Raw genomic sequence first — 24,182 nt, 5'->3', positions numbered from 1 at the left:
ATTGCTTCGAAACCCAAATCCTCCTCCAATATACTGAGAAAAAAATGCATAAAAAATCTCGGATGCCTGGAAATCTGCCCCGGCGTTTCCCTCCTTTTCTAATTCTCAACATATCTATTTCCATAAAATAATTAGCCGCTTTTCATCAAGCCCACATACTTCCCATTCTCATCATATTTATTTCATCGTAAACTTATCATCACGCCCACGTAATTCCACCACTCGCATCGCCTACGCAGCAAACGGCTCAATATCCTAACTCCGCCCCGACAGTTAACAGTCCCCGCGCAGTAAACCCTCGCATTCCATGAATCCGTACACGAAACTCAACTTTGTGATGAAATAATTACCTGTTTGGCAACGAGGGAGCCGGAGCCGTTGACAACGATGAAGACGAAGTTGAGATTACCGTCGCCGACCTCTTTGATTTGAAGGTCATCGAGTTGATCGCCCAGCTTCGACGACAGGTGTGGCACCGCCTTTATGTACTCCACCAGAGACTTCTCGTCCAGCACCCGGAAGCCGTCGGATGCCATCTTCCGCTACCGTCTGTGGCGGCGATGAAGTGACGGTGGCCGGTGGGGTTTAAGAGAGAAAGGGGTATTTACTATTATTAGACTTTTCAGAAAGTGGCATGAAGCATGATGGATGGTTGATTGGCTTCCGGTGAAAGCCCGAAGAGGACCCGATTCTCACCCTCAGTGTCAGCCACCGGATGATTGAAAATTGGAATCCAATGAACCTGCCCGTTTTGACGGACATTTGCATGGTTCTTTATGTTTGGATCCATATATTTTAAATTCTTATTTTTTAAATTTAAATCCATTTTTAGATATTTATGTAACTATAAATTATAAATGCTAATCATAAACACCAAATAACGCCATTTAAATAAAACGTTTATATATTTTATATAAAGAATTAGCAAAAATAGCACATACAATGCGTGTGTAAATAACATATCAATGGTCAAATAGGTATTTGATTTTGTGATATTGTATTCAAGTAAGTAGGAACATGCCTCATAGTAAATCAAAATACAAAGAAATAAGCGTATAAAAAAATAAGCTCACAACCCATCAAAAGACCCATATGAGTGATCTCACTTAGGGCTCTCGTATGAGTGACATAATGACTAAAATCGAGTGATCATCTGTTCAAGTGATTGAAATCAAGATTGAGTAATCTTACCTGAGAGTCTTTGTCTATGCCTTCATGAGATTTTTATAGGAATTTATGAATTGCTTAGCAACTGCTATTTAGAAGATTCTCGTAAGTCAACTATTTTCAATATCATTGTTTACAAATTTATAAGAGAGCTCAAAATGCTCGTAGAAGTTTGTGAGTTTCCCTCCCTTTGTTAGTCTTAGTCTTGCTAAAAAATATAATTTCGATTCGAACAAGATACTAATTTAAATATCAGAGGGTGTATGAGTGATTTTACTCACACCCTTAACCAATTTATTTCTTATTGGAGACACTCTTTTACATATTGATTGAGATACTCTTTTGCACAAATAAATTTATTATTGTATCGTGGTAGCAACATGTGTTTTTTAAAAATTAACTAAAATAATAAAATATGAAAAACAAAATCTCAAATTGTTTTGGAATTTATGATAATATTATTTAATATTTATTCTGTAAATAATCAACAACCAATAAGGTAATTTAATATTTATTCTGTGAATATTATTTAACATTTATTTTATTAATTAAGTAAATAAGTCATTGAGGTTATCAAACATTTGAATTTTAAAAATATTTGTATATTTTATTTAAAAAGTAAAAATCTATATCGATATAATTTAAAATTCGTATGGAATATTGAAATTTAGGTTAAGAATCAGGGCGGATCTACACTTGAGCTTCAGTCCAGAGCAGCTCACAATTATAATTAATTATTAATATTAAAAATTAGTTTTTTTAATGTAAAAAATATTTTTTAATAAAAAATTAGTCAAAAAAAATTATAAGATATCCCAAAATCTGCTAGGTATAGTTTTACATGTTAAAAAAAAAAATCCAGCCTCCTTTACATAAATTTCTAGATCTGCCCTTGTTAAGAACAATCTAGATTCGCACCACTCCACCTTCTTGAGGTGCTATCATTAGTCAATCATAAAATTTAAATTCATAAAAAAATTGTACTAAATTTAGGTTCCTTACATGCGCGATAAGCGTTGATTAAATTGTAAGAATATTGACTCCTTAACATTATCAACATTATCCAAAGGAAAACGACTAGAGGTGCTCCTTTTTTTTAAATTTGACTCAAATGATTTAAGGAATTATTTGAAAATACTGTCAAACATTTTTATTTAATTTCTTAATGCATCTTATTTTTTATATTTTTTTCAAAATGGTTATAAAGTCACATTTGTAAGAAATAAATAAATGTTAATTAAATTAAATTGAGTTTAAGAATTAATTTAACAAAATAATAAAATTTAAAGAGTGCAAAGATTATATGTTCAAAATTTAAGGACTATATGATTAATTGACTTAAATGTCCTTTTTATTTCTTAAGTATGGAAAACACATTATTTTTCAATTAATCGTAGTAGTGTTAGTTTCAACACGTTGTGATAGTATTTCGAAAATATTATTTGAATATTTAATTATGATATTTTTAATAATATTTATATTATTATCAATCGAATGTAATAATAAATTTTTTAATACGAAACGTTATTGTCAAACTATTTAGACTCTTAAAGAAAGAGATCGATTATATGGCGTAGGGGAGTTTTCGCGTAAACACTTAAATACTTACGTTGGATATTAAATTTTATTAAAAACTTAAATATAGTATTAAAATTAATATAAAAGATATATATTTTTTAAATAAGGACTCATGTATTTACAGAGGAACATAGAACTTTATGATAAATATTTATTGCATTTTAATATTTACTAAAATTATGATTTTTACGAATAATGTGAATCTTAGTATTAAAAAATATATTCAAATTATAATTTTTATGGATAATATTTATCATTTTCACATAATTCTCAAAGAAATTTTTAAATATCAAAATTATTTAGAAATCTACTTGACAAGCTTCAAAATTTTACAATTTTTTAGAATTTGTTATAATATCTGAAAGACTGTAAAAGTCTCTCAAAATAGTCTATAAAGTCTTTTAGTTATTCTGTTATTCGAGTGACATAGTATTTAACAGATGTTCAATTTTTATGAGATTATATTTTTCGGAGATAATATCGATTTCATTTTTCAGCTTAAAAATTATTTTAGATTTTTAAATATTTATTTTGATTTTTTAACTAAATTTTATTTATTATATATTTATATTTATACGACACAAAATATACTATATTAATGTATACACATGACGACAACATTATTTAACTTGTAAAGGAAAACAAATATTATTATACTCCGTCGCAAGGGAATGGTATGGGATATTTACCCCGTTGAAATTGAGAGGGCGCAGAGTGAGCCAATCCATTTCTGGTCGTTGCGGTCACACTCTCTCTTACCGCTCCTTTGCGATCTCCGACCGGCATGGAGAGATCGGTAGGCGGGGCCGCTGTAGCGGCGGCGGCTTTCTTTCTCAGCCTCTCGTTTTGCGCCGTAGAATCCGCCGACAACTTCACCGGAGATTCGAGCATCCGCCGCAAGCAACCGGTGAGGGGCTTATGCTCTGGCCTGATCGAACGCTATCCCTATCCTTGCTCAGAACACCGAGTAATTGCTCCCCACTCTCTCTATCTTCCTGTTCTAAGTGTAGTCCGCGAATTGGGCAAAGAAGATGATAAATGTATCTCATGTGCGTGTATTTTGCCTGTTTTATCATGTCGTTCAATTGCTCCGCTATTCGAGGGGTTATTTTGTATTCCGTGTTAATTGATTCTCCATAAGTTAATTGTTAGACAATTTGTTAGCATTCGAAGATTTTCCAACAGAATTGCTACAAATTGGCATTTGAAGATTTTCCACCGAGGTTTCAGAATTGCTACAAATTGTTGTATACTTTAGCCTCTTATTGGCTTTTGCATTTCAATGCGGTTCTTGAACCTATTTTTGTTTTTGTACATAAAAGAACTTCATCAGAGAGCCCTCTAGTAAGCCCATTTTCTGTGCGTTTCATAAACCTATTTTCTTTGAGGGTTGTTTTCCAAGAAATATTTCACGAGAATACCCTAGTTCGAAGAAACAAGGCCCATGGGTTTATGGTTTATGTGCTTTTGTTTACCTTGTTTTCAATGGTTTTTGTGTGATAGCTACATTTGGGACAAATAGAATTGTATTGTTATTATTTAATAATATTAGTTTATTCTGACATCAATTTTATGAAAACATTTTTTGGTAACTAATTCACCAAGTGCTTTTTTTTTGTTTTGAGCTTACGTGGCTTTAGAATCAGAAAATGATTATTGACCCCATACAAAATGGTCCTACTATTTGAAAGCTGATTTTGCATGAAACCAAAATTATACAAAAACAATGTGCATTTGAATTTTGCCCGTATTTCATTTCCAAAATCAGTTAGAAACAAGCATATTGTAAAAGGCAAATCTAGTTCATGCACCAAACAGGGCCTTTAGGATATTTGTTTGTTTGGACCATTGTTGTTTCATTGCTAAGTTGCTTATTTGCTGAATGAGGTTGTCTGCCTTTCTTTCGTAAATGTGCAGGTGCAGACAAATGATGGATACATATTGGGTCTTCATCGCATCTCATCCCGTACTGGGAGCTTGAGAACACAAAGGGGTCCTCCTGTTCTACTCATACATGGACTCTTTTTGGTTAGCTTTGAAACCACTGTTAAGAGTATAAGCTGTTTAACAACATTTTTGGAATATCTGTTACATCAAAACCTAACCAAGAGAATCATGACTGGGGCAAGTCCCTAGGTGGACCATGGGTCCACTACGAAGCCACAAGTCTCGGAGCTTGAATTAAACTTGGAGATCACATATAGTAAATAAAAATCCTAACTAGATAAGTGATGAGTCATAACAGTCCTAGCTAGAAAAGGTGGAGCAGGTTTCTAAGATACCAAGGAAAATGAATATCAAAATTCAAGAATGTACGTACCCAAAAATAAGTTTGACAATGGCCACTATGCTGAAGTGACACAAAGGTCTTCAAAAATAATCAACTGAAATTTGAAAATATCAGACAGATAATAAAATGAGTCAAATCTCAGGGTATTTTGGTCCTGTTATTTCCCTTTTCTGTTAGTCTTCAGCCCGTTGCATCATTATTTTAACAAATCTCATTGTATTTTGGTTATTTTCATATGTCGACTAGTTTAGTGAATATCTTTTACAGAACTACCAAAAATGAAAAAGAAATGGCTATACCTCTGACTTTGAAGGGTGCCCTTTGATCTTCTCTCAGTGGAGTTGCACTTATTGTGCCTCCTGTTATTATCTTGCTCAATAGACTGGGTTCTTCAATGGTTTAGTTGATGAAGCTTTGATGGTTTCCTAATTTAATTAATTTATTTATAAAAGCCAAAATACTCTATGAAAGATAAATGCTCTACAGATCCTCTACTATCTTTCATATACTGCCATATGATTTTTTTTTTGGGGTTTTGGAGGGAGGGAAGGTGTAGTTTTGCATCATTCTAAGTGGTCATATGTTACAACACTATTTAAGCATTTGAGAAATGTGTATATATGGATATTGGGGGTTCCTTTGACTTATTAATGTAAAGTGGCTCTATTCTTGTCTTCATGACGTCTGTTTCCTTCTAATAACTAAGGATGATCTGCTTCCGAATTTGAGCTATTTGGTGATATTGCACAGTTTACTAATCAAATAACTATACATTAGGGATAGGATCATCTGCAATTGAGTTGAATAATTTAGTTCTTGTATCTGCGTGCAGGCACATGTGTCTTTTTTTTTCTTATTGAGCCATGTAAAAAGACAAAATGTCGGGTTAAGAAGTTCAGACCAAGGTGCTTATTTTCTTATAATTACCATGTGGCATCTAATTTCCCTTGTCATATTCAGATGCTTTGGTGGCTGATTTCACATTATATTAAGATTGTTTGGTGAGTGCTATTTAGTGGAAGTACTATGTTTATTTAGATAATCTCACTTAAGGTTCTACAGGCTTGTGCAAACCTAGGGGTGCATTACTATTGCTTTCTTGGCTTAATGACCCTATTTGCTTTAACCCAGCTGCACTTACAAACAGAATGTGCAATTATTGATTTAAGTGTCAATGAGATATATTCTTAATCATTTAACATGCATCTGGGATGAAGAATAATTTATGCATGCCACTTTCCTTTTTAACTGTAATATTCCTTATACAAGAGTAGCATCTGCATTGTTCTCTGTTTCCAAGTAGGCTGGTGACGCTTGGTTTTTGGATTCTCCCGATCAATCACTGGGGTACATACTTGCTGATCATGGTTTTGATGTTTGGGCTGGAAGTGTCCGTGGGACACGTTGTAGTCACGGGCATATATCTCTATCTGAGAAAGATAAGGTCTCATTTATCTTTATCTATTTTCAGCCATTTGTACTTTTTTGAGTGTGTTTAGTTTCTCTAGGTATTGTGAACAGCCTGTGTAATGCATGTCCATTTTCTGCCTTATTTACAAACATCAAGGGTTATATTGCTGCTTGGGTACAAAATACACGAGGTTAATTGCCATAATTGCAGTCAAAGGAAAAGTGGATTGAGTCAAAATGTAATTCACATATTTTTTGTTAGTTCTATCCAGAATTTATTAATTGGGAAGCAAAAACATTAGGAAGAAAAGAAAAGAAATAAGGTGGATAGAATACTAAAAGATTCCAAGAAACCAGAATGTTCTCTCATATTGGCATCACACATCTACTGTTACATCACATAACAGGAACTCAGGGAACATGTAACTGTTTAGGCCTCTATAGATAGCCTCATATTCAATTATATTATGCCTTTCCCTTTGCCTGAATTTTCATTTTGCTGATGTTGCCAGTGCCAAAATTTCAGTATCAAACCTCCATCTTCTTCTACTTAACAGATTGACTGAAGTTGACCACCTGATAGTCACATGATCTGTCAATTAGACCTTGTGAACTGAACTAAATCTTCAGATAGACTGGTGGAGTGTAATGCTACAGACTAGGTTATGTGGCAACATCATCTAATTTTTCCCAAACTTAATGCGAGGAGGTTAACGTTGGAACTGAACTAGAGATTTTGGGTTTTCACCATCATGACTTGAAGTCTATGGCTCAAAGTGAGATTTGGGGTCACGTGCAAGCAGAAAAAGACTAAAAGAAAATTTATTCTTCTAACTGAAGTTGTCATTCTAGTAATGAATAACCTTCAAAGAAAAATAAAACAGGAGAACCACATCTTTCTTGAATTGCAAGTTTTATTCAGCATGACATAAAGAACAGGAGAGTCATAATATACGGATTAAGGAGGGATCGCATGGACACGACTTGTAGGAAATTTTTACCACTCACATTGTAATGAAATGACCTGCAAATTACCCGAAAAAGGTTTCCATTATATTGGGAAATTTGTGCACACGGTCATTTTACAAGATGTATGTTGTTATTTATCTTAATATTGGAATTCTGCTTTGGGTTTGATGTATTTATGCTTAATAGTAAGTCTTAACAAAAACTTTCAGAATTTCCATCTTGCTTATACATGTTCTTGCCTGTGAGATGTTATCTTCTGTCTGTATTTCTGTTTTAGGAATTTTGGGATTGGAGTTGGGAGGAATTGGCTCTCCATGACCTTGCAGCAATGCTCCATTATGTAAATTTGAGGTCAAACTCCAAAGTATTTGTTGTTGGACATTCACAGGTTCCATCTCTTTGTAGCTTGGCCTCTGCTTGCAGTAATTTGCCTATGGTTGCTTCCCTTATTGTATAGTTCAAGTCTTACTTTGCAGGGGACAATTATGTCTCTGGCTGCTTTTACTGAACCAAACATAGTAAAAATGGTCAAGGGTGCTGCCCTTCTCTGTCCTATATCGTATTTGGGACATATCAGTGCTCCACTTGTTCGTAGGCTGGTTAGCATGCGTATTGACCAGGTGAAGTTTAGCGCTTTTGTGTGGTAATATTACAACATGAAACAAATTCTGCTAAAATTGTTTGATTTAAGTTCATCCTGACAGGTGGTTCTTGCATTGGGCATTCATCAACTTAACTTCAAAAGGTCTTTTTAAATCCTGCATGTATCTTATTCGGGCTCAATGTTTTCCAGCTCTTTTTTTTTTGGTTCTAATTATTCTTTCTAACACTTATTTAATGTTTTTAGTGATGTCGGACTACAAATCTTGGATTCTGTATGTGATGGGCATTTAGACTGCAAAGACATGTTAACTTCAATCACAGGTTTTATTTTCTTCTTCTCTTCCTCATCTTTTATGCGTTTTCAAATTAGGGAGCATTTTAAATAAAAATCAAACCATGTTTGACAGGAACATATTTCTTGATTACCTAGGTATGTTGTGTCTGTTTTTTTTTCATTGATGCAAACAATTCACAGAACATTACGACCTAAATACTGATAACTGTGTGCCTTACTCACAACTCCCTGGTTTCTTTCTGACTGATTTGTTATAAGCCCATAGCTAATGATAGTCTGAAATTTGAATTAGTGAGGGGATGAAGAAGTTGTTTTTTTGCTAAATGGTCAAGCACCTTAGCTTTGGTAGCAATTATTTGTACTAATTTTCAGTCATGTGACACTGAAACATCTGTTTAATTGAACTGGCAGGATTATCTAAATTGAGCTAATTATTGGGCCTTAGAAGAATATCAAGGACTGATTAAAAGTGGTTGGGCCTTGCATGACTGTTGATGACATTAAGTTTTGATTGATTATGTTCTGATGTAGAACGAATGCTGCAAAATTGTTACTGATTTTATTGTGAATCAAGGCTTTGATTATATGTGTGATTGGTCAATATTCTGTAGATTTAAAAGCTGTAATTGGGATGTGATTATATCTATGTTACTGTAAATAGAAGCTTACTCAATTAGGAGATTTGTTTCCATAGTTAGGTAAGCATCCTATGTGTATATATGTGTTTACTAGTTCAATGAAAATTATTGCCATATTTTTCCACATGGTATTAGAGCCTAAGAAAACCTAGGACTCTTTTTTCAAGCCTTCATCGCCGACTGCCCTTCTGCCCTTCTACTGCTACCGACAACCAACCACCAGCAGCCTTTATTGCTGCCTAGTCTTACCTGCTACTACAACCACCACTAGCAGCCTTCATTGCTGTGATGGTACCTTATTTACCATTCTTCTCTCAGCCCTTCCCATTAACAGGAGATGTTGGCCACCACTCATGAAGTTAGTTCCCATGACATGAGAGAAACACCAACACCCTTGTTGATTTAGAGCCTAAGAAAACCTAGGACTCTTTTTTCAAGCCTTCATCGCCGACTGCCCTTCTGCCCTTCTACTGCTACCGACAACCTACCACCAGCAGCCTTCATTGCTGCCTAGTCTTACCTGCTACTACAACCACCACTAGCAGCCTTCATTGCTGTGATGGTACCTTATTTACCATTCTTCTCTCAGCCCTTCCCATTAACAGGAGATGTTGGCCACCACTCATGAAGTTAGTTCCCATGACATGAGAGAAACACCAACACCCTTGTTGATTTAGAGCCTAAGAAAACCTAGGACTCTTTTTTCAAGCCTTCATCGCCGACTGCCCTTCTGCCCTTCTACTGCTACCGACAACCTACCACCAGCAGCCTTCATTGCTGCCTAGTCTTACCTGCTACTACAACCACCACTAGCAGCCTTCATTGCTGTGATGGTACCTTATTTACCATTCTTCTCTCAGCCCTTCCCATTAACAGGAGATGTTGGCCACCACTCATGAAGTTAGTTCCCATGACATGAGAGAAACACCAACACCCTTGTTGATTTAGCTGTCGGGAGAATTGCAGCAAATCAATCTTGCCTATCGGTTGGATGGGAAGAATTATCTTAAATGGTCCCAGTTGATTCAAACCATTTTGAAAGGGAAAGGGAAGATTAGCCATATTATAGGGACTGGACCAAAGAAGGAAGATCCAACCTATGTAGTATGGGATGAAGAAGATTCCATGATAATTACGTGGCTGTGGAGTTCCATGGCACCCGAAATCAGTGACACCTGCATGTTTTCATCAACAACAAAGGAGGTTTGGGAGTCTATCCAACAAATTTACTTGAAGGTTAAAGATGCAGCCCAAATCTATGAAATGAAGACCAAAATAGCTTTAGCGAAGCAAGGGAACAAAACTGTTACCGAGTATGCCAATTTCCTAAAGGGACTCTGGCAAGAGATGGATCACTATCAGGCCATTGAGATGAAGAACAGTGATGATGTAGCCACCTTGAAAACTTTCATAGACAAAGATCGCACCTACGATTTCCTTGCAGGTCTCAACGTGGAGTATGATTAGGTGAGGGTTCAAATCTCTGGCAAAGATGACTTCCCTTCACTTAATGAATTGATTTTGATTATTCTAGCTGAGGAAAGTAGGCGGGGTGTCATGTTGGACCTAATACCAGTTGAGGACTCAGCAATGGTGGCAAATGGAGGAAGTCTTGGGTTTAAGAAGGACCAACTGATTGGAGAGAATGGCAAAACAAGTCCCAAATCCATAGGCATGGACAAACGTGAGAATATGTGGTGTACTTTCTGCAAGAAACCAAGGCATAGCAGGGATATGTGCTGGAAGGTGAATGGAAAGCCACCAAGCAAGGAATGGGGAAATAGAGGTGGACAACATCATCACAGCTAGGGGCAAGCCAATATGGCAACCCCACAAGGGGAAGAACAGTCCCACGAACCAAAGGAATTCAATAAGGAGGAGATTGAAAGGTTGTAGTACTTCTTAAGTACTCTTGACAAATCATCCTCTTCAGGTACCTGCTCATTGCTACACTCAGGTAAACCTTCAATTTCCCATCCTTTAAATGCCTCTGATACATCCTTTAAGGACTTATGGATTATTGCTTGGAACCACTGACCATATGACTCATTCCTTTTGGTTTTTTCACTCAATACTTATCTTGTTCTAGCAATCGGAAAATTGCTATAGCTGATGGCTCTTTGATCGCAATAGCTAGAATAGGAGAGATTAAAATCAGTCCTACCCTGACCCTAAAAAATGTTATTCATGTGCCTAAATTGTCCACCAACCTTCTATTTGTATCCAAAGAACCAAACTATCCTATGATGTCAATTACAAAATGATTTTTCTCCCTTCTTGCTGTTTGTTTTAGGACAATGACTCAGGACTGATGATTGGACGTGCTAAGGAACGGGATGGTTTATACTATCTTGAGAAATTTGAAAAATTACCAGTTGGCAAGTGGAACTAGCCCTTAACATGCCTTTCAGAACCACATATACCCCCCTAGGACACTATTTGGCTACATCATTACAGGCTGGGACATTTTGCTTTTTCCACTAGTAAAATCCTATTTCCTTCTTTGTTTAAAGACTTAGTTATTAGACCGTTTCATTGTGATGTCTGTGAGTTTGTCAAATATAGACGTGCTGTTTTTCCTGCTAGTAATAACATGTCATATTCCTTTTGAATTAATTCATAGTGATCTCTAAGGTCCATCAACCATTCCAAATATTTCTGAGGCACGTTGGTTTGTTTTGTTTATTGATGATTGCTCAAGGGTTATGTGGGTCTTTCTTCTTAAATCTAAATTTGATGTGAGTGATATTCTCCCCAATTTCTTTTTTATGATCCACAATCAATTTGGGGCACAAATCAAAAGGTTTAGGTTAACAATGCAAGGGATTATTTCAACCAAACCCTTTCCACCTATTTCCTTCAACAAGGAGTTATTCATAAGTTCTCATGTGTTTCTACCCCTCAACAGAATGAGATTGTAGAACGAAAGAACATCCATCTCCTAGATACCACTAGGGCATTATTGTTTTACAAAAATGTGCCTAAACAATTTTGGGGGGAAGCTGTCCTCACAACCACTCATGTCATCAACCAGTTACCCTCATTAGTGTTACATTTTCAGACTCCAATGGCAGTTTTATCCCACTTTTATCCTGCTCTTCCCGCCACGAATCAGCTTTACCCTAAGGTATTTGGGTGTGTTTTATTTGTTCATGTTCACAGCCTTAATTGGGGGAAGTTGGATCTTAGAGCTCTTAAGTGTGTCTTTATGGGCTATTCTTCTACACAAAAAGGGTACAAATGCTATCATCCTTTGATTGAAATTTTTTTGGTTTTTGCCGATGTTACTTTTGTTGAGATTGAACCCTATTTTACTCACCATTTTCTTTAGAGGGAGACCTCAAGTATGGAAGATAAGGATGAGTTGTCCCTTCCTAACTTATCATCAGCTCCTAAACCTCTGTTAGCTCCTAAACCTTTGCTCAAACCTGCATCTGAATCCACCAAACCTGCATTTAAACCTCCTCTTGACCTACTGCCCAAACTTGCACTTGACTCTACTCCACAAACTCATGAACTTGAATCCTCTCTACAACTTGGTTTCCAAACTGCAAGGGGAGAGGCCACCACTAACAAACGATTTTTCCATATTTACTTAAGAAGGACTAATCTAGAACCCAAACCAAGGCTGCACCTATCATCAAATCCAATGTCTAGAATTGAGGTAACATGTCTTGGCTTACCTTCTAATTTTGATTCCATGATTGATATTAATCTGCCTATAGCACTAAGGAAAGGAATTAGAGAGTGCATGAAATATCCCTTATATCCACTCTCTCACTTTGTATCATTTAAAAGACGCTCTCCATCTCATAGAAGCTTTCTTACCAAAATACATACAACATCCATTCCTACCACATTATCAAAGGTTTTAAACTATGAAAATTGGAGGAATGCCATGAATGTTGAAATGCAGGCTCTGAAGAATAATAATACATGGGAGATTTTGGATTTATGAAAAGGGAAGAAACCTATTGGGTGTAAATGGGTCTTCACAATAAAGTATAAAGTAGATGAGACACTTGAAAGATACAAAACTAGGTTGGTAGCTAAAGGTTACATCCAAACATATGGAATAGACTATCAAGAAACCTTTGCCACGGTAGCCAAGTTGAACACGGTGAGAATTCTCTTATCCTTAGCAGCTAACTTTGATTGGCCTTTACTACAGTTTGATGTGAAGAATGCTCTTGCACAAAGACTTTGAGGAGGAAATTTACATGGATATACCCCTAGGGTTCAACAAAAACAAACCTGAGACAAAGGTTTATAAACTCAAGAAGGCACTATATGGCCTAAAACAGTTACCTATAGCTTAGTTCGAGATATTTTCCAAGGTAATGTAGGCTATGGGTTACAAACTAAGACAAGTGGACCACACTCTATTCATAAAATGTTGAAGGTTTGCCTTGAGTAAAAAGTTGATAGAAGATCCATACAATTCCGTTACCAACGACGGAATAAGCAGGGGCAGAATAGTGATACGAGTAAGGGAGGAAGCGACAAAAGTGGGTAAAGGGTATTATGGGTAGAGCAAGCTGGTGGCATGTGCGGATAATAGAATCGGTTAGAGGGGGATGGCTGGAATAACAATTAAGTAGGAAAGATAGTAGAGGGGGAAGGCATCTTTTTGAGTAGTAAGGAATTCGGGAGAGTGTGGACCTCTCGAAAGTCTACTTTCGTTTCATTTGTTTCTCATTTTCAGTTGTAATTTTCTCCAAATTCAGTAAATCCAGATAGATTATCTTCAATAATCTATCAAGAGTCTAATGATTGGTGGAAACAACAAGTGTCAAATGTCTTCAATAGATAGGCGGTTTGTGTGACTCAACTGTAATTTCAATTAAGTTGAGGGGTAAATCGGTAATATCTTTCCCAATTAGTTATATAGGGATGTCTGCCACTTATTCTATAAATAAGGGGCAAGGGGTAGACACTTGGTTATTCTATTCTTACGGTGAGTACATTCTACGCGGTAGAGAGAAAAAGCTAGAGACTGTAAATTCTATGGTAGTCTTTGTAATCTCAGGTGAGTCAAAAGATTGTACTTGGGGTAAGGTTGTACTGATCATTCTCAATAAGAAGAACTGGTCTCGGTGGGAGGTCTTGAGGTTGGATGTAGTATCGTTCCAAGAACCGCTTGAATTAGGATAAATATGGTGTTCTCGTTGGTTTGCGTTTCTGTTTCTATCTCTATTTCAATTCAATATTTTGTTGTTTTATGTTTCTGTTTTGTTTCATTCAATCCATGAGTGTGCAGTTGAGAGAGGCTCTAATTCCGTCTAAGAAATTAGTTTCCAATATCCCTAAGATAACATAAAACGCTCAAAAGATGTTTGGGTAGATGTTTGGCTGAGGAGTTTGAGATCAAAGAATTAGGGAATTTGAAATATTTCCTAGATATTGAAGTGGCACAATCTAGACAAGGGATATTTATATTCCAACACATGTATGTCCATGACCTCTTGCGAGACTAAGGGAAAATGGCTTGCAAACCATCTAGCATTCCAATTGACCCTAATCACAAACTTGGTGAAGTTGATGGAGATAGAGACATAGACAAAGAGGCATATTAGAGGTTGGTCGGCAGGCTAATTTATCTATCTCACACACGGCTGTTAGCATAGTAAGTCAATTCGTGCACAAACCTGAGGAACTTTACTTGCAAGCAGTCTACAGAATTTTGCATTACCTCAAGGGTACTCTAGGAAAGGAATTTTTTTTATTCAAAAAGGGGGGCAAACTCACCCTAGAGGCCTATACTGATGTAGATTAAGCAAGTTCGATGGTTGATAGAAGGTCTACCACCGGATATTGTACTTTCTTGGGTGGAAACTTGGAGGAGTAAAAAACAACTTGTCATGGCAAGGTCAAGTACATAAACAGAATTTTGGGCAATGGCATAGGGGATATGCGAACTGTTATGATTAAAGATTATCCTAAAAGATCTAAGACTCCAGTTGGATGGCCCTATGAAAATCTATTGTGACAATAAGTTGGCTATTAGCATTGCACATGATCCTATGTAGCATGACCGGATAAAACACATTGAGGTGGGTTGACATTTTATTAAAGAGAAATTGGACAGTGGTCTTATTTTCACATCTTATATATCAAGTGAATCACAACTAGCTGATGTTCTAACCAATGGACTCAACAGTCAGATCTTTCACAAGCTTCCAGCCAAGCTGAGAATGGACAATATTTATTTACTAGCTTGAGAGGGAGTGTTGACTTGTGAATCAAGACTTTGATTATATGTGTGATTGGTCAATATTCTGTAGATTTAAAAGTTGTAATTAGGATGTGATGATATCTATGTTACTATAAATAGAAGATTACTCAATTAGGTGATTTGTTTCCATAGCTAGGTAAGCATACTATGTGTATATGTGTGTCTATCAGTTCAATGAAAATTATTGCCATATTTTTTTACAGATTTGATTCCATTATTGGTTCACAGCACAGGAGCCACTCTTTGGCTGTTGTTCTAGTCCAGAACTGGAAATGTTGATTATTGAAATTTTAATTTCATAATTTATATGTAATGATGTGACAGAGGATGCATCTTTTGGGTTCCTTCATGCTTTGGTTTTGTAACCAATATTTGGTCCCTAAATGATCAATCAAGTCATCTAATTTTACCTAGATATGTAAAAAAGCAAGAAAGCTCCACTTTTGAAGGTCATGTTAATTTAACCAGTGATTAACATTCTATGAGATCAGTAGAGATGCATCACTGGCTACTTCCTCAAAGTAGCCTAGTGGAAACATAAACTGTTGGAAAGCTTGATATATATTGTTGAACCCTTTCTTAATAGTTTAAACTTTTGAGACTAGTTGTAACAATGTAACTTAAAGTGGTCCCAAAAATATTCTTGGGTTCAAGTCATGTGTTTGTTTCTCATTACTCACACATTTTTTGTACTCTTGTTCTATGTGCACTGGGGTACCTTGGTTTAGTCTCTGAATGTGCAGAAAAATGTGGTTGCAAATTAATAGGGTATTAAATAGTTTAATATGCTTTGTTGAGTGTATTTCCTGATAGTTTAAACTTTTAGCACTAGAGGTATTTTAACAGAGGATAACATATAGTTATTTTTTGCAAGCAGGTTTGCTGTATTATTCTTCAAATCTTCCCCACACACTTAAAGCTAATAAGCTATTAAAATGCACAAAATAAACAAATAAATCTATAGCTTTGTTAACTGACACATAAGAAATCCTGGAGCCAGCTATTCTACTTCTAAACTCAGACTATTCTACTAAACTCAAACTACTTAGATGAGCATTGATAATATATATTCCAATTGTGAACTTGTAGTCAGTTCCTTCATGGCTGGACCAGTAATGTAATGCATAATTAGGGTGTTTGTATGCTTAATGAATCTGGACGCTAATATATTGGTTAGGTATAAGGTCAGTCGCCTGCTAATCTTGAAGTTGGAAATGATGGAAAATGCACACTCTATTTTGTGGTGCTATGTTAAACTGTATCTGAATAATGTTTTATTTTTTTGTTTTATATTGGTTACAATTTGGTCAATTGATTAAGTTGCAATTCATATGCTTTGCAGGGCCTAACTGTTGCATTAACATGTCTCGTCTTGATTTCTATTTGGAATATGAACCTCATCCATCATCGTCAAAGAATTTGAATCATCTTTTCCAGAGTATGCCCCGTGCTCTTGTATTTTATGCTTTTGGTTGATTTAACTTTAGTATGCACCTTCATCTTTTCCATGGCCCCATCTAATGAAATTGTATATTTTGAAACTTGTTGGAATAAATGTAATTAGCTGTCATAACTGTCAATGAGGCCTTATTTTTAGGAGTAAATTATTGTACATTCCTACTATAAAATCTAAATGAAGATGCTAGACCTCAATCAAGTTCTTTGATTCAACATGGTATTAGAGCCTACCATTACCAAACTGGCAAACCCTAGTTGTAGTCACCACCTCCTTTAGATCTCGTCTCAGCGGCTGCATGCATCTCTGGGGTCCTTCTTTCGTAGTTCATCTTTGTTTTCTTTACTGCTGCCATTGCTGCTGCTTGCTGGTGTCATAGCGTTCCCTCGTCAGCGACTACAGATCTGTTGGCGTTTGCAGTAGTTGTCACCGGAGCATTGCCATTGTGCCACCGTTGTTGCTAGTATCCACCATTGCTTCTTAGATCTAGAGGAGATCTGGCCTCCATAGCCACTGTCGTCGACTGCCATCACCAAAATCTAGCCACCGTTGCTCAGATCTCACTCGGCCCGCTGCTCGCGACCTCCATCGTCGCTCAATGGCCCAGGCCTTCACTAGATCTCATGGCTGTCAGCCTTTGCTAGCCTTTGTGCTATCGTTGTCCGCAACCTATTCTGTCGCCATTGCTGCTTGCGACTTCCTCCGCATGCCAACTAGATCCACCCAGATTCGAACGCCGCCACTGCCTTCGTTCGACAATCGCCTTCCAGATCATGACCTTTGTTGCCATCGCCCAGATCCGTGCCCACTACCGTTGTTGTCGCCGCCCAAATTTGCGCCCGCTGCCGTTGTTGCTGTTGCCCAACATTGTCGCTGCTACTCGCGGCTTCCTTCGCGCCTGCATCACTTAGATTCGGCCACATACACCCAACTCTGGCCGCTGTTGCTCCCTTCCTCACGTCTGATCTGTCGTCGCTGTTGCTTCCAACACCTTCTAGATTGCGGCCTCCTCGCCTCAATATCTCTAATTCGCCGTGTCGCAGTCGCTTCCGCCAACTCACCCAGATTTGACCACTTCCTTGCTGTTCTCTTTCTTTAGGTCTACCATACACTTGTGATTTTTCAATCTGATATGCTTTTCAATTGGTTTCTAAGCTTAAAACCTAGATCTTAAATCGGATCTGGTCTGACCGGACCTGCCAAGCACGATCCATTTCAGATATGTTTAGCCCATATTTGACCTATCAAACCAAATTCAACCCATCAGATTTGTTTAGAATTACCTAAACCAGATCCACTCCATGTCCGACATATCTGCCATTAAAGACACTTCAAAAGTGACTTCCATCCAAAATATGGAGTCCTTCTGACAAATTTGCCATTGAAGACACTTCAAAATTGTCTTCCATCCAAATTATGGAGAGTCCAACATTTTCAGTTGCCTCTGGAGCTATTTTTATAGGTTTCTCTTCGCTTTTTTCTTCTTCACCTATCATTACTTTTGAAAAACTGGTTGGAAGTTCCAATTACATGTTTTGGGCTGCCTCTGTTGAGTTATGGTTCATGGGTCAAGGAATGGAAGATCACCTAAGTACGAAAGCCGATGCAATTCTCGTTGTTGAGAGAGCAATGTGGAAGAAAACCGACGCTTTTCTTTGCAACATGTTATGGCAGACCCCAAACTATATGTTATTTACAAAGCATACTAGACACTTGTGTTCAGGTATGGACAAAGGCCAAATCTCTTTATACAAATGATATACAACGTCTCTACTCTGTTGTTTCCACTATTGTTCACTTGAAGCAACAAGATATGGATATGTTTGAATTCCTTGGCCGCCTAGAATCCCTGAAGGAAGAGTTCAACTCTCTGTTACTAGTTGGTAATATTGCAGAAGAATAGTTGCAGCAACAAGATAAATTCTTTATGGTTCTAGGATTGACTGTCATTCGATCTGACCTTGCTCCGGTCCAGGATCAAATATTATCCAGTTCGATTGTTTCGACGCTAGAAGATGCCTTTGCTAGACTTCTTCGAGTTTCTTCCTCGTCTTCAGTCATCGATGGTTTTCTCCTCTGTCTTGGTGTCACAAACCTTTGGCAGAGGAGAACAAAGAAATAACCAAGGCGGTAACTCACAACGAGGTAATCGTCCTAAATGTAACTACTGCCATAGGTGGGGCCATCTTCGAGAACGGTGCCACAAACTACATGATCGACCCCCTTGTGCTGCTATTGTAGCTTAGTCTGTCGTAGCCAATTCCTCAATAGAAACATTTGAGAATCATTCTTCTCTATCCCTTGTTTTGACTGGAAGTGATTATGAGGACTACCTTCGATATCGGGCTTCTAAACAAATTGCATTGTCATCCACTGCTTTTGTGGTGCATACTGGTAATTCTATTGCTTGTGTTATTCGGTCTACCACTTCTGGACCATGGGTTCTCGATTCTGGTGCAACTAATCATCTTTATGGTAACTAAAGTCTTTTTCCTCTCTCTACTTCTTCTTGTTTGCCATTTGTTACTCTTGCCAATGGTTCCAAAACATATGCTACAGGCACTGGTCAAGCACGACCGCCCCTTTCGTTACCCTTATATTCTGTTTTATATATTCCTGACAGCCTCTTTAATCTTACTTTTGTTAGTAAACTAACACGTGCTCTTCATTATTCCATAACCTTTTTTGCTGATTTTGTTATTGTGTAAGATTGGGGTACGGGACAGATGATTGGTGTTAGGCGTGAGTCGTAGGGACTTTATTATCTCAACAAACTATCTTCTCCAACAACCTGCATTTCTACTAAATCTCCAACTCTTTTTCATAATCGTTTGGGACATCCGAGTCTATCCAAGTTACAAAAGATGGTCCCGCATCTTTCTAATGTTTCCACTTTAAATTGTCAGTTGTGTTAGCTTAGAAAACAGTCTTGTACTTCTTTTCCAAAGCGTGTCAATAATTGGCTACATCCTCTTTTGAACTTGTCCATAGTGATGTTTGGGGTCCTTGTCATGTTCTCTCTGTTTTAGGTTTTCAGTACTTTGTCGCTTTCATCAACAATTACTCTCGCTGTACTGGGATGTTTTTACTGAAAAATCATTACGAGTTATTTACTATTTTTAAGTACTTTTGTGCTGAAATTTACACTTAATTTAATGTTTCTATTCGTGCCTTCTATAGTGATAATGCTAGAGAATATTTCTCAGCTCCTTTCACTTCTTTCATGGCTTCTAAGGGTATTTTATGCCAATCCTCTCGTGCCTACACCCCAACAGAATGGAGTTGCTGAGCCCAAAAATTGCCATTTGATTGAAACTGCTCTCACTTTTTTACTACATAGTCATGCTCCTTCCCATTTTTTGGCTGATGTTGTCCTCACTGCATGTTTTTTCATTACCATATGCCTTCCTCTATCTTACAACATGAGGTCCCTCACTCCATCCTTTTCCCTGCTCAGAGCTTTCAGCCAAGGCTATCAAGTGCATCTTCCTTAGTTACTCATGACTTCAAAAAGGCTATCGGTGTTACTCTCATGATCAATAGTGTTATTTCATGTCTGTAGATGTTATCTTCTTTGAGACATCTCCTTTCTTTCTCTCCTCCCCTGTCGGGAGTTGTCCTAGTTTTTGAGATTCTTCCTATTCCTTACCTTTGTTCTCCCTCATTCGGTACTGCTCCTACGTCCATGAATGCCCCCTTCAGGTTTATCATCGCCGTCCACATCCTCCTGTGGCTGCTAACAAAGAACTTGCTAACTCACCTCATGCTCCGACATCCTTGCCTACCTCGAACTTGCCAGTTTCTTCTGAGCCTGTTGTTGAATCTTCTCTTGAGCTCATTGCCACTCAAAAAGGTATACACTCTACTCGTAACCCTTACCCCATGTACACCTTCCTTAGCTATCATTTATGCTTTTATGTCCATTTTATCTTCTATTAATGTCCCTAAAACTACCAGTGATGCACTTTAGATCTAGGGTGGCGCCAGCCCATGGTTGATGAGATGGATGTTATACATTCTAGTGGCACTTGAGAATTGGTTTCTATTCCTCTTGGTAAACCTACTGTTGGTTGTTGTTGGGTCTATACCATGAAAGTTGGTCCAAATGGGAAGGTCGATCGCCTTAAGGCACGTCTGGTTGCCAAAGACTACACTTAGATTTTTGGATTGAATTACGACAACACTTTTTCTCTAGTGGCTAAGATTGCTTCCGTGTGCTTGTTTTTATCCATTGTTGCGATGAATCATTGGCCTTTTATCAGCTGGATATTAAAAATGCTTTTCTTCATGGGGATCTTCAAGAAGAAGTCTATATGGAGCAACCGTCTGGCTTTGTTGTTTAGGGGGAGTCTGGATTAGTTTGCAAACTTTGCCGCTCTCTTTATGGGTTGAAACAATCTCCGTGAGCTTGGTTTGGATAGTTTAGTGTAGTTCTTCAGGAATTTGGTATGAATTGCAGTGAGGCCAACCACTCTGCTTTTTATCACCACTCATCAAATGGTCAATGCATTTATCTAGTGGTTTATGTGGATAATATTGTCATCACTAGTAGTGATCAGGTTGATATTCTTCAACTAAAGACACATCTCTTCAATCGTTTTCAGATTAAAGATTTGGGTAAGTTGAAATATTTTTTTAGCATTGAAGTAGCCCAATCCAAAAGTGGCATAGTTATTTCACAAAGGAAATATGCCTTAGACATTCTTGAGGAGGCTGGTCTGCTTGACTATAGACCAGTTGATACTCTCATGGAGCCAAATATCAAGCACTTACTAGGACAGGGAGAGCTATTATCTGACCTTGGCCTTTGTGTTTGGAACTAAGTTTTATGGAGATGATGGAAAAGAAAGGAGGAAAAGATAGGAAAGAAAATGAAATCATTGAACTAAGTTGATTGTTTCTTTGGTTGGGTTACAAAATGACCAGTGCATGGAGTAGATATTATCAAGAAAATGATTTGTGGTATGCTTGTCCATAGAAAATGCATATATTTAAGCTGTCTCAGATAACAACTTTTTGATAGAAAAAAAAATATAGAGAAAATGACATATAGCTAATTTATATGTTTTTCTTCATGTACATAAAAACATGGAATTTCCTTTTTCTTCCACAAATCCTAGTCCTGAGCATATTTAGCAATGTGGAATTTTATTTTCCTTTTGCTGACAAACCTAGTGCTAATCTAACATTAAGGTTATGTTTTGCTGTTCCAAACATAGTGTCTTGTTCTGCTAGTAACTGCTTTAGCTTATGGTTGCCCCAATCTTGATGGCAAGTTTTACACGCGATCAGCGTCCCTTGAATAAGAATGCAACAGTTGTATTAGATTGTTATGCAGCATCAGGCTTTGCTAGTTGGCATGTGGTCAAGTTGATTAGAAATCAAACCGGCATACATTCTTTTAGGGGTATTATTCTTATAGAGATGGATTATTTGCAGGATCTAATATCCCTTCACGCACACTTTCTTTAGAATTTCATACTTAGCTATAGCTTGTTTGAACACTGCTGCTTTCCTTTCTCCCCCGCTCACTCCCCTACTTGATGGTTTCTTCTGATCATAAATGTTTTGGCAGTGATCCGTAAAGGCACCTTTGCCAAATATGACTATGGAATCTTGAAAAATATGAGGAGATATGGCCATTTGAAACCCCCAAAATTTGACCTTAGCCGCATACCCAAATCATTGCCAATATGGATTGGCTATGGGGCAAAAGATGACTTAGCCGACATGTTGGATTTGGAGCACACTCTCAAGGAACTACAGCCCAAACCAAAGATGCTTTTCCTCGAGAACTATGGTCATGTAGACTTCCTTTTGAGCCTGACAGCAAACCGAGACGTCTACGACAGTATGATCGGGTTTTTCAGTGCATTAGCCGTAAAGTCCAGCAGCTTCTGAGTGGATGCTTTGCAGTATAGAAGTCACTGAATAGCAAGTGTTGAGCACTGGATCACTATTGTCCATGGTTGGCATGGTGAAAACTGCAGCTAGTTTGGCAATACCCCGTGGTGTCCTGTATTAGGGACTTGCATATATTGTACAAAGAGGAATCTCTTATTCTTTGTTGTGCAAAAACAATCACTTGTACATTATAGTTGTGATTGCTGTTACGTGATCGATCTTGCTTTAAATGATGACATATAGAACAAAACCTTGGTTATTGATGGTTTTTGACTTGGAAAAGAAGACGTATAGACGCTTCTGGAGAAATAGTTGATAGCATAGAGAATAAGTTCGCAATGAAGAAAGACTGGGAAACATATATAGCATAGAGCAAGTTTGCAATAAAGAAAGAGTGGGAAACATAAAGAAAATCATTTTGATGGAGACCTTTAGAATTTGTCCTTTTATATAAGGATATTGTATAGTAAAAGAAGACTATAATGGTGCTAGGTAGGTAGGTAGGTGATTAGATTGTAGTTGATGAGCCAGTTTGGGTAAGCAAAGATTCGACCTTGGATCGGGATGGATTTGATGAAATGGCGAGGTCGAGTGGACTCATACCTAAATTTAAATATCTTGGAATACATGTTACTTTTAGATATCTTGGATTTCTTGTCATCGTGGAATCTTTGATTCATTTATTTAATATGTTTTAGTCTTTAGATCATTATAAGCATTTGAAATTTACTCAATTCATGTTTAAAAGATAATATTTTTGGGTTTCTTATCATAAAAAAACTGTCATAATCATTCATTTTTAAAATAATTTAATATGATTGTGACATGCACTTTATAAGTAAATAACCAATGGAAGTGATTTATATATTCTAAAATGATCATTATCACATTACTTTTATTGTAACATCCTCCACCAGCATGAATGATAGCTGAAAAAGAAAATAATTTTTAACTTCAAAAACAAAAATTACCTCCTCTTAGATGAGACTTTTTCACGAAAAGAGGTTAAATGATACTTTAATGATTGTACCATAAAATTGAATTTTATGAAAAATATAATATGGTCAAACAATAAAGGAGAATTTAATTTTTGGGATAAGATATTTTTTATGTATTTTTCATCTTATCAAATACACCTTTTAAAAGTTTGATGTTTCCTATTAATCTTGTTTTCATGACTCTTAACTCTTTATTTGTTAAGATAAATACTCTTAACTCTTAACAATTTCTTAACGAGAAACGTGTCTGATAAGAAATGAAAATGTGAAAATAATTTTTTGTTTTAAAAAATAAAAATAGAAACGCTAGATAAATTATAAAATTAAAAAATATAATTTTATATATGAAAAATAATTCAAACATAATACAAATAAATATAAATAATAAATATAAATTACATAATATATTTAAATAAATATAAATATAAAATTGACAATGTATTGAAACAACATCAACGTACAATATTTCCAACAAATCAAATTGATTATCCAAATCAAATCAATTAAAAGTAATGCTGGAAACTTTCCTATGTTTAACTCATAGGTAATGTGTCACTTTCCTATTCCACCAAATCAAACTCCAGTGGAAAGTTTCCACATAGTTCAAAAACTGATTGTTTATCTCATCTTGCAGAAATA

The 24,182-nt window shown here is 36.7% G+C and overlaps 2 protein-coding genes across 8 annotated transcripts in view; one reads left to right on the top strand and one right to left on the bottom strand.

Annotated features, from left to right (window-relative positions):
- The window catches only part of LOC127801073 (methylthioribose kinase-like), a 41,468-nt gene extending 40,726 nt beyond the window's left edge, over window positions 1-742 (bottom strand). For 5 of the 7 annotated variants that reach the window (XM_052335912.1, XM_052335907.1, XM_052335909.1 and 2 more), the window contains exon 1: window positions 351-742. In XM_052335912.1, coding sequence (XP_052191872.1) covers window positions 351-536 — 186 coding nt within the window. In that variant the 5' untranslated portion in view covers window positions 537-742. The remainder of the gene's footprint in view (window positions 1-350) is intronic. The other 2 variants (XM_052335906.1, XM_052335905.1) reach the window with 1 other exon arrangement.
- A 2,679-nt stretch (window positions 743-3,421) lies between these two features.
- On the top strand, window positions 3,422-22,804 carry LOC127801626 (triacylglycerol lipase 1). Its single transcript, XM_052336905.1, has 9 exons — window positions 3,422-3,712; window positions 4,663-4,773; window positions 6,339-6,479; window positions 7,692-7,802; window positions 7,891-8,034; window positions 8,119-8,159; window positions 8,262-8,338; window positions 16,528-16,623; window positions 22,217-22,804. Exons 1-9 carry the CDS (start codon window positions 3,530-3,532, stop codon window positions 22,540-22,542), a joined length of 1,230 nt encoding a protein of 409 aa, XP_052192865.1. The 5' UTR covers window positions 3,422-3,529; the 3' UTR covers window positions 22,543-22,804.
- Window positions 22,805-24,182: the final 1,378 nt, after the last annotated feature.

The sequence above is a fragment of the Diospyros lotus genome, chromosome 5 (assembly GCF_014633365.1).
Source record: "Diospyros lotus cultivar Yz01 chromosome 5, ASM1463336v1, whole genome shotgun sequence".
Lineage (NCBI taxonomy): Eukaryota > Viridiplantae > Streptophyta > Magnoliopsida > Ericales > Ebenaceae > Diospyros > Diospyros lotus.
Note: the sequence above shows the minus strand (reverse complement) of the source record. Positions and strands in the feature narration are given on the sequence as shown.